Source organism: Charadrius vociferus, unplaced genomic scaffold (assembly GCF_000708025.1).
Source record: "Charadrius vociferus isolate BGI_N301 unplaced genomic scaffold, ASM70802v2 scaffold88, whole genome shotgun sequence".
NCBI lineage: Eukaryota > Metazoa > Chordata > Aves > Charadriiformes > Charadriidae > Charadrius > Charadrius vociferus.
The window spans coordinates 3,373,700-3,385,555 of NW_009649619.1; the positions used below are offsets into that span (position 1 = coordinate 3,373,700).

Sequence of the window (11,856 nt, forward strand, 5' to 3'; positions counted from 1 at the left end):
CTGGACATGGCCTTGGGCAACCTGGTCTAGTGGGAGGTGTCCCTGTCTGTGGCAGGGGGGTTGGAACTCGATGATCTACAAGGTCCTTTCCAACCTAAACCATTCTATGATTCTATGATCTTCCTCTTTTAATATTTAGAAATTACTGAAGTTACATACTTAGAGGAAAAAAAATACAAGTTACCAAAAACAAGAATGCAGCAAAAATACCATAACAAGACAGGTTTTTCATCTCCTAGTAAGATCTGGTCAATAGCTGACAAAATATTTATTACCAGCAAGAGCACTGAGGCCTGTAAATGGTTAATGGTATGAGGCTGATCACTTAGCTGATCTTTGACGAAACAAATCTGTTCTTCCTCTTCTAACTTGCAGAAATAGAGATATCAGAAGTTTTCAGCTAGTTCAGGTTTTGTTTGTTTGACTGATTTTTTAAAACCACTTTGTAAATAATAAAACTAACATTAAGAAAAGTAATTTCCCATGCAAAGTTTGAAACCACATACTCTTTCACCGGCTGAGGAAAACATTTGCCAGTAACCATGTCTTGAATGCATAGCTAAGGGGCTGAAGTCATGTTTCAAGACAGTTTTTTGAAAAATTGCTTTACTTTTTACTTATGACTTGTTAAAGGGGAAAATTATTTCTAAAAACATAAAAGCAACCTCAAGACACCCCAGCTGAAATGGTCCAAAGCTTTGCCATTGGGTAATAAACATTGTCATTCAAATTAAAAAATAAATCAATCTTTACCTCTGAAACTGCCCATCTAAGGCTCTGGAGTTGCCTTAAGGCTCCACATTTGCAAATCGAGCTTGCTGGGTGTTTCCAGACATACTGTGTGAAAAAGGACTCTCCAGCATAAAGCAGTGAACTTGCTCTCCTTGCGATTCCTTTTAATGTGCTCCGAGAAGTATAAAACCCAGTCCATGCTTGAAATGGTTCTGTTGAAAAGTTGAACAGATGCAATACATGTCAAAATACACTTATTTACTAATATTAGACTACTACTGTATAGCTTCTTGCATGAAACTTGCTGTGGGTTTACACATCAGTCATCAAATAGAACAGTCATAAGCCCTATGAAGAAACACAGCCATAAACACGCACTTTGGAAAACTGTAATCTTTCCTAGAGGCCTAGTAACAACAGTGTCAATACAAAGCCTTTCTGTTTGCAGAAATTTCTTCTTTGTGGATCTGCAGAAAACAACTTCAGAAGTTTCACCGAAGGATGTTTTATTACTCATTAATAAAGTGGATTATAATCCTTGGTTACTGCTTGATACAAACTCTCTATATTGCCCTCTTTTAGTCAAAGGGATTTATCTTAAATTTCATTTCCTCAAAATGGGGTAGAAACTGGTGGTAACACAACTCCAAACTACTGCAGCACTTCAAACTACATCAAAAGATGCCCTCAAGTGGCCAGTGGAAAGCATTTCAACAGCTAGTATGTGCTAATATATGTTCCAGTATCCCATACAGTAAACTAGGAAAACAGATATTTGTTCTTAAAACCTCCAAATCTCTTACTTAGTGGTGGGTTGTTGGTTTTGAGGGGATTTTTTTTTTTCTAAATACACCACTGTTTTTCCAGAGAGAAGTCTCAGAAAGCGCTTTATAAAGTGCATATATTCAACTGTAAATCTGCTGTCAGCCTAGGATTGAAGGCAACAATTAGAAAATGGGATCTTTTGCTTAAAAAAATCCAGGACAAATTCTTTTTGGCCTGAAAAATGCTAGAAGTTCAAATAGATTGAATTCAATTTCAGTTTTCAAGGTTACAAGCAGAAGTCGCATATGCATACTAGCATGGTACAATGAATGTAGAGTAGAAAAAAGAAATACTTATCTGGGACTTAAAACTTGAGTTTCCAAGGCATATGTCAGAAGTGACACTGAGCCCAATAAGTGACTCATAATAAGATGGCATAGAAAGAATGAGAGAGGATTAATCATCAAGAAGCAAAACAGTATGTGGGAGAAAGTGCACTCAAACCTATACTGCAATTGCAAGGCACAGTAAGTCATTTGGGGAAGAAATTGCATCTGTGTGTGGGCACCCACATGGAACATTGAAGGTGCTGCTATTATGCAAGCTAATGGCAATCGACTACTGCCTGTAAATTATGCCAAAAGATACAGGTAAGAGCCCAGATGTAAAAGGATATTAGCACTTAAAACTGGCAGTGCATTTATCAGCAAGTTGTTAGATATGACATGATCCCTAGAGGGAGGTGAGTAAGGGATCAGTCCATGCAATGATTCACAGGAAGCAGTAGTTATTTTTATTCATTTAAAAGTTAACAGACACATTACAGAATATTGGATGTATAAGCTAAATTTGGATTGTAATAGCCCGAGATATACATCCACAGTGCCAAAATTGTGATGTAGTGGTAGCCACAATTATACAGAAAGGTATTTTAATGATACCAATGATATTTTAGTGATAATCCAGGCAATGAAACAAACTAATGAGTTTAGAAACTAAGACGTTAGCTGAGCATACTTTCTGCATACCTTCTCTCTGCATACTTTGATATGAGGCCTAAACTAGTAAATTTACTGGGGAAAAGGATTAAAGGGATGTTGGGTAGGGCATGCCTGCTTTCATATCTTCCCAGTACTTTTCAGCTCTGCTGGAAAAGCTAAGGTAGTGCAGCAAGTAAGAAGCAAGCAAACAACAAGCAGCAGCAATGAATTTGTGATGCATCATACTATGTCATTTCAGAAATACAGGCGCTATTTTTACTTTTTGAGACTTCAGTTATAACACAATATTCTTTTCCTCGGAACTTAAAACTGGTTTCTTTAATGAAAAAGACAAGACTTTCTCCTAGAGCTACAAGAGACTATCAGGGTTCATCTACAGCAGTGTTTTGTTTGGACCAGGAACAAGCTTTTGACAGGAATCTACCAGTTGTCCTTACCTACTATGCTTTGCTTTATATAAAAGATTGGGTTTGGAGCTCACAAACTGGATTCCTGATGTTATGTAACAAGCAATAGTAGGCTCCATATGACCAGGTCATACCTAATTTTCCTGGAATTACATAGACTGTGGACATCAAATCCTCAGCACCAACTGTTTAACTTTGACCACTCCTATTCCTATTAGGGTACTGACAAAGAAGTACCCTAAGAACTTTCAGATTGCCTTGGTCCCTTGGTTACCTGCTTTGCTTCTCCTTCAGACATCCATAGATTACTCCATGTCACTTTTCCCATCTCTGCTCTCATCTATGCATAAACCAGTTCTTTTAAACAGTAACAATAGCACATGGCTCTGTTTAGCCACGCATCCATCTGTTTCTACACATCTTTCAGTTTATCAGTTTCCTTTGAGTTCCCTGGATTGTGGAGCACTGTGTCCTTACTACAGCTCATTTTGGTGGAAGAGGATGAGAGGCGTAATGTGCACATCTAATACCGCAGAATACCTAGGAGACTACAGGTTATTTGTACATGCTAACATGTGGGAGGCAGAGAAACGAATGAATTCAAAGTTAAATGAAACAATCTCAGCTTTAGAGACTTCAGACAGGACCTCTCCAATGTCGTGAGAGACTTCTTGTATTAGTTGCGCTGCTACACCTCTGTGAAGCACCTTTGCTATCACTGCTGTCTGCTAACCAGCTCACAGCGTGTTACATACTTTGCAGGTTTTTTTTTCCTTCATCCATCTACTGAAATATCTTACTGAATTTCAGCCAGGGCACCTAGGCCTACAGGTTTATCTCATTGCTCACTGTTTTCACTGTAACAGAACCTGATTATCCATAGGTATCTATACATTTTGCCAGGTCATCATAAAACGGTGAATGACATTACACACATGAATCTCTCTTGTACTCTGTTATTATTCAAAGACAGCAAAACAAAAACTTCAAGTTAGATTTCTTGCCAAGTTTGCCTATCTCTACACTTTTTCTTTCAGCGTTTCCTCCTCCACCCATTGCTTCCAATGTTCCCAAAGAAATACTTTAACCACTGCCCTACCATCTTTCTTATACCACTAAATTGGGATCAGCTTGTCTATTTGATGACACCTGGTAGTGTAAATAAACGCTACAAGGAGATGGTATTTTACCTGTTACTTTATTTCTCATTTTCTCAATTTACCTTTATTAAAATTTTAAATACGTACACTTGAGGCAGACATTATGCAGTTGTGAACTTAATTACCTGTTGAATATGGAAGAAAGTCTTGAAAGTCCCGAATTTCCCATGTAAGATTTCTGCCATAAACTGCTTGGAAGTAATCACCAACAGTGGCATACTCGACAGTCACTCCAAACTCATCAGAATGCTTGTTAATATAATCCAACAACAGGTCCATGTTGGAGTACTGAACAGATGCATTGAAGAACTGTTTGTCACAGCCCTGAAATTCCAAAAACAGAACAGTCAAATGACTTTGGGTCATGCAATTTAGAAGCATCTTTTTTAACACTAGTCTATGTCAAAGTGGTATTTCTTTTGATCTTGACTGCCCATATAAAAGTTATTTGTTAACAAATGTCAAGAATGGGTAGGGTTGCACAGGTCAGCTGATAACCAAACAGCATTACAGATAGGGAAAAGTGTGTTGACACACCATATTGTGCAAGACATGAAATTTCATGGAAGCAATTGGAAAATGCATGAATACATGCCTGGAAAGATGACCTTTGTTTCTTTTCACACTGCATTTCTCCTACTTAGCAGAAAATGAGGAAGTTCTTTTCTGCTCTTAAAAATGCTCACAGCTTTAGGAAGTGCTGAGGACACCATGTGAAACAAAACAATCTGGACAGAGATCTCTATCGTACAAATGTAACACAATGTGTTGCTCATCCCCCATCACGACAGTAGGCTATAGTACTTCTCACACTCATCCAAATAGTTAAGTGAGGTGATACACTGTCTATTAAAAGGTCTTTTTCTTTGAGCTTGCTTGCACAACTTCTGCCTTCTGTTGGAGGAGTCTCAGTACAGACTATCTGCACGTACAAACAGTTAAAAAAAGGCATAAATAAGCATGCCTTTACAGAATCACAGAATTTTCAGAGTTGGAAGGGACCTCTAGAGATCATCTAGCCCAACTCCCCTGCTAAAGCAGGATCGCCTAGAGCACATTACTCAGGACTGCATCCAGGCGGGTTTTGAAAATCTCCAGAGAAGGGGACTCCACCCCCTCCCTGGGCAGCCTGTGCCAGTGCTCTGTCACCCAAACCGTGAAGAAGTTTTTCCGTGTATTGGAACGGAACTTCCTATGTTCCAACTTGCACCCATTGCCCCTCGTCCTGTCACTGGGAACCACCAAGAAGAGTCTGGCTCCATCCTCCTTCAACCCACCCTTTAGATATTTGTAAGCAATAATAAGGTCTCCCCTCAGCCTTCTCTTCTCCAGGCTAAAGAGTCCCAGCTCTCTCAGTCCTTCCTCATAAGGGAGATGCTCCAATCCCTCAATTGTCTTGGCTGCCCTTTGCCGGACCCCGTCCATGCGTTCCCTTTGTTCAACTACAGCAGCTGAACAGGAAAATGAGAGTCAGTCAGCCACGGCACCAGACGTATTCTTACAGTATCAGCATAGGCATCGATATGAAGCACAATAACATGCTAAGATACCTTCTCCACATAAAAAGGCCTAATAGAAGCTTTCCAACACTGACACCAGCTTAAATGCATCCTCATCTTCATGTCTCTGTGCCTGAGATAGAAAACATTGCCCAAGTCAATCCTGATCTCATTTTCAAAATAAAGATGCTGTCAGCAATTTGTCTTCAAAGCTTAGCAGACGCTTGAAGAAATAACCAAGGAAGCTCTATTTTCTTTGAAATCCATCTTCCACTTCAACCCTTCTTTACCTGATGAGCTAAATGAGTTTAACTGGATGAGCTGAACCCATTCAACTCATGAACGAGTTGAACCTGATGAGTTCACTTGAAGTCAGAGATGTTTACTCTCCCTTCTCTTTCCCAGATATGAGTACCACCTCCATCCCTTCCCTATTTACTAGGTGTTTCAAGTAAGGTCACTGTCACATTCTTTATGAATCCTACTGCACGTACACTGTCTCTCAGATCTAACAGGGTAAGTCACTGATCAGAAAAGTGGAAATTCTATTTCCAAACCAGAAAGTTCTTCTAAGATACCCGGAGATCTTCTGCATGCAGACAGCAGAAACTGGAAAACAACTTCAAACTGGAATGAGCTACTAGAATTTATCCCACCAAATGCTGAAAAGTGGGGCAGTCAGTGCAAACCAGACTTCCTAATGCTGACTCCAATTAAATTTGTCAGGAGGAAGTAGTATGTTTACCAGCCAACACTGCTTCATATTTGTAAAGTGCTACTTTCAACTCATGATCCAAGAAGACTTCCTCATAAAAAGTAGACACTTGGCACCACAGAAGGGGACGTGCTGGGTTGGTAGACTCCACTCACACTGACAAATAACATAGTAGCTGAGGAGCACTGTAGTTCAGTAGAACAAAGATATCCAAGAGAACCTGCTGTAGTTAGTCATCACATCCGCTCGCTACCTGAATAAAACTTTGCACAGGAACTCTATACATTACTGTATAGTTAGTTCTACCACACAGGCCAAAAAACATTTCAAGGATCAGTTCCAGCCCTTATGGCGATTCCATACCACCTGCTACATCTGCTGCTATGACCTCTAGGGAGGCAGGTCTGAACTTTCACACTGCCCCACAGCCCAATGCGTCCTGCTGCAACACTAGGTGCTTCAGATCACGAATAAACACTTGTTTGTCCACATAACTCATCACAGAAGTGCCAATAGTCTGGATGTGAGGTCTGACCTGAAATGGGAAGGTGTGTATTTCCTGATTTTTTAACTGAAGGAAAAAAAAATATCCAAGTACTCCAAACTATTTGTAATCATGAAAAAATAGCTAAGCTTAACTACAGAGGTATCCATGTATCTATTTCTCTCTACTTCTTTACATAGCACTATAAACGGGTAACAAGCTTTTATTACTTTGTTTAAGCACACAGATCGGTAAGTCAGAGACTGAAATTTTCTTACATTACTGCAAAACTGCAGGCTTGGATCTAGACATTTGGAATTTATTCATACTATTCAAAACTCCCTTCTCCCCATTTCCGCATAACCTTCACTATAGCACCAGTACAGAGTATTAGATCCGACTTCTCCTCTCACTGTCTACAAAAAAAAATTTCAATATAAACAACAGTATCACAAACAGGAGAAAAACATACCAGTGACTCAAAGCTGCATCAGTCAGAAAATGTTTGTTTCTCTTTGCAACAACAGATATTGTGGTGAAATAGCCACGTTAAAAACACACATCATCCTTTAAGATTGTAATTCTGAGACCTACAGCATCCATCAAAATTAAAAAAGAGACTGTACATTCAGTTTAGGCAAAGTTATTCTTTCCTAAGGACTTAGAAATAGTGAGAGTGTATCAGTGTTATGTGCACATGCAGGACATAATTAACGCAGCATATCACTGAAGAAAGCATTTGGATAACCAAGCTGGGATATGCTTCTGTTTCTAACTAAAATACAAAGACCGTATAAGTAAATGATTACACATCAATTAGAAAAGACATTGTCTACCTAATGCGTAATACATTTTCTTGTCATGCTATCGTTTTTGTTAACACAGAGTTATGTTGTGCTAAGCAGTTATAGATATCATTTAAATACACAAAACAAGGAGAGAAAAAAAGGAAGCAATATTGCAATGCACAGTTCTGCAAGAGGTTACCTTCACAATTTTGTGACATTTCTTTCCTATTAAGTAGGGTGGAAGACTTGGTAGACAGGTGGCAGGCTGTACAAGGAAGTTCTAGTTTTTAAAAATCATTACTAATCAGACATTTGGGCCCCACTTATTAGAAAAACACTTTACTGACATGTGGTTTGTACCTGCATTTTTGCAGTACACACTGGAGCAAAGTACCTACTGTGCATACTGTAGGTGTACTTACCACTTCTAAAGCAAATGCTGATCAGGCACTTACCCATGGCCACAACACATCACTTGTTCGGAACCAGGCTGCTCTCTCCTTAATGTTCGCCACCATGGTTTGTGCATACAGATGGATGTTAGTATCTGTAACAGGGAGACTCATGTTTGGATAAACACCATCTTTAGGTGGATCTGGGAAAGCTGCAATTCCATTCCAATAAAATCCTGATCTAAGTAGAAGGAGAAAGCAACAAACTATAAACAGGATTTATTCAACTGGGAAAAACACATCAAAAGGTGCTGGGATAAAATTCAGACACGCAGAGAATAAGAAGAAAAAAAAAGATTGGTTTATATTCATTGGTAGTACTTAGGTTTTAGTGTTTATTTCGGGATGGAGGTAGGGGGAAGGTTGTCCAATTTTCTTTTCACACTGTGCAACTTTCCAAGTCCCTGCTGTTTGCTGGCAGAGAACAAAGAAATCATAGGACAAAACAGCAAGCTTTGTAACAATGAGGATGTTCCCCCAAGTAGACTTCATTTACAAAGAGCATTTTACTGGATAAGCCAGTGAGCAAAATAAAGTTTTCAAAAGCTCTCGGATTTTTTCCCAAAGTGAATGGAAAATTTTAGTCACTTCAGTATACACACAGATAATATACACAATCTTAGCCCAATATAATGCTGAAAATCTCCCACGAAAATCAATTGGCAACAGCCAAGTCCATACTGAGCTTCCTAGAGTTTTTAAATCTTAACTTTCCAGATAAACAAAAACCCAGTCCTTCTTTGAACATTTTTTTGTTTATAGCAATTGATTTGTTTCACTTTTTTATTCTATATATTTTTGATAAGGACTGACATGATATATGTAATGTAGACGAAAGCTGTACCTGTGTTCCAAGTCTCCTGGTGCTAGAAAACATTATTTTTGAAGTCTGTCAATATTTTGAAGTATTTTTAATGCCTGTCAGTAGTAAGTGTCACTTTTGAGCATTCAATTGTTAGGTACTGAGTAAACGTCATGTATTATGGTGGGTAGCTGGGGGTGCTTAATAATCCTGACTCAGATCTAGAGTCTAGGCATCTCCTTGACCTACTGCAGGTCAGGAGAAAGCAGCAGAATACTGTTGAAAGAAAATGGTCAAAGAAAATGCTTAAACTCCAACAATATAAACTCTGAGAAGTGATCAATATTTCTGCCTATTTGGGAAATCTTCAGACCTGTTTGAAAAAGGTAGTTGCGATGGGGTACAGTAGCTGTACTGATCCATAACATGGGTGAAGATCTCCTGTCTTTCAGATAAGGAAGGAGAGCCCTGCCATACAAACTGAAGCTTCTGGAAAACAAAAAAGGTAAGAAACTGTTACCCTTGCACAAGCACAGAATTGCCATCATGAACAACTTAGAGTGCCTATCTTCCCTTCCACTACTTGTAATACTTTCAGTGCTTTTACTTAAGACCAGCCAATGGTACCCCAAGGAAGGTCACATATTATGTACTACGGGAGGCTATAGTGTTGCCCCTTTCTATTTGAATTGATGGAGAAGGAGAGAAGGCAGCACACTGCCAGAATGCTGCTAAAATCCAGGCATAAGCCTAGCTTACCACAGGCATTACACCTCACTTGTTTCAGTGGAAGCTGAACACCTATAAATTAGGAAAGATCCAGAGGTAGTCTGGATTGCACTATAGTCAGTGGGAATCAAATGTTTAATCAATTGAAACAGAATTTTTACAGTTTTGAAAGCCTCCAGACTGTCACGTGCCAGAAAAAAAAGAATTAGATGGGAAAAGATTGTCGACAACTTGTAACAGAATTTAGCAGAATGGAAGTATCGCAATTCACTGCACACATAAGGCGGTAGGTCCTGGCTTCACCAAATTCAACAGGAATTCCGTTGTCTTCTTCAGAGATGCTTGAGTTTCACCCAAGATTCATAAAAACTGCCTAATGCCCAGCTCACACTAGTGAAAGCCCTTATTTTCACTTAATTTAACGTATTAAATTGATGACACATCAGGATCCAGTATTAGGATATGAGAAGAAAAACAATTACTGTGTATGGGACACTGTGCGAGAGAAGGCAAAACATGAAACAAAACCAGAATTTAGCAAAAAAAATATTAGCTGCCACCCTAACTGACCTAGTACTATCACTTTCACAGGCATAAAGAAGCGTTCCAAACAACCACCGTGCCCAAACATGCACACTACACTTTAAAACAGTCTATGTACACCCAACATACCCAAGATTCTCTCAAGAGAAGGTGAAACCCATTCTAGATGCCTCCAGTTCCAACGCTCCTAATTCACTGTCCACTTATGCCTTGCCCAACTGCCCGCATTTCGTGTCTTCTTCAGGCCAGACTACATTTTATCATTGACCAGAAGTCATGAAGACGTTACTGACCATATTACACAGATTCACTATATATCACTATTACCACATGCAATCAGCATGTCACTTTTAGAGAAGAAATACTTGTATCTTTTTGCACAGATCAGAGGGATGCTTATCTTAATGTCATGGTTCAGATTACTACAAGTTAAGGCTGGCAATGGGTTCCATTCCTAAGGGTATTTTTACCTTGTTCTTCTGCATGTCAGCCTTCAGATCATAGTCAATCCGAGAAATAAGATGAGCGTTAAAACCAGCCAAAGCAAAAACAGTTGGTGTTGTAGCTGAAGCACCAAAAGGATCAACGTGCCAAGAAAACTGAGGCCTGATCCCAAAAGTTTCATACAAAAATCCATGGCCTTCTGCAAAGCAAAATTTGTTTATGTTAGGAACACTTCTACAAGTCCATTTTATAACTTTAATAGGCATATAGTATAACAGATAAGCACTTAAAGGATAGCTCTTTGTTGCCATTTTCCAAAGCATTTGAAATTTTGGGAATTTAATGATTCATAGCAGAAAGTTTCACACTGACTCTATTTATTTTGCTATGCCAAGTATAACTTACTAACATCATAAAAGATGAATAACAAAAAGGAATTATGATTAGAGACAGGCCTGGGAAAAAGTACTTAGATACAGATTAGGTTAAGGCTAATAGCCAGGTTGGAGTCTGCATGAAAACAATACGCAGGGTTTTAGTTTGTGCGTGCTCAAATCATACCACCCATCCTCAGAGAACTTCAGTCTCATATCAATGACAAAGGGACAAGGAAGCCACCCAGTAAACAAAACTAATATGAATATCACCTTCAATCATAAAAAAAAGAAATAAGCCAAAGGTTAATAGCAATCTTGATACAAGATGTTATTTACAAACAATGTTATTAATTTTGTATTGAAATGAGTTTCAAAAAAAAAAAGAAACCCCCAAACCAAAAGACCAAACATTAGAATAAACTCAGACAAACCATTTAAATGAAAGTAAAACAACCAGCTAAGCAGTAGATTTTATTCAGAACCCCAGTATATTGCAGTAAGATCCTCTTCATAAAAAAAAAAAATAATATTGCAGATCTTAATTTCATAGTTCTGGAATTGTGCTCAGAACTATTTGAAAATACAACCATATCTTCCCCATTTTGGATTAACTCCATTCCAAATTTTAATATCACATTTGAATAACTGAGGTTGCAAGGCATTCTATTTTTACTTAATCTCTCCCATGGTTAATGTCTTCTCTAGTGTTTATTTGTGTGTTTATTTTAACTCTTCTGACTGAAGGCATTTTAGGCAGAGTTTGCTAGGCTTTTCCAAAACACAGTTGGCTGGACAGACAGGAGAAGACATGAAATGTTTGCACTGGTTTTGTGTTTTCAAGACGAACTCCACAAACAATGTAAGGATACATTTTTGTTTGTTTGTTTGTATGTATTCAAACTGAGCAGAGTGCTTTCAGGAAAAATCAATGCGAATTTTGAAATATATTACTACTTTT

The 11,856-nt window shown here is 38.5% G+C and overlaps 1 protein-coding gene across 1 annotated transcript in view; it reads right to left on the bottom strand.

The window, feature by feature from the left end:
* The window catches only part of MAN2B2 (mannosidase, alpha, class 2B, member 2), a 28,424-nt gene that overhangs the window by 11,349 nt on the left and 5,219 nt on the right, over positions 1-11,856 (bottom strand). Inside the window, exons 3-7 of the mRNA XM_009890532.1 lie at positions 10,548-10,720; positions 9,179-9,294; positions 8,007-8,184; positions 4,191-4,389; positions 754-944 (exon numbers count right to left, since the gene is read on the bottom strand). Of these exons, the coding sequence (XP_009888834.1) occupies positions 754-944; positions 4,191-4,389; positions 8,007-8,184; positions 9,179-9,294; positions 10,548-10,720 (857 nt within the window). The remainder of the gene's footprint in view (positions 1-753; positions 945-4,190; positions 4,390-8,006; positions 8,185-9,178; positions 9,295-10,547; positions 10,721-11,856) is intronic.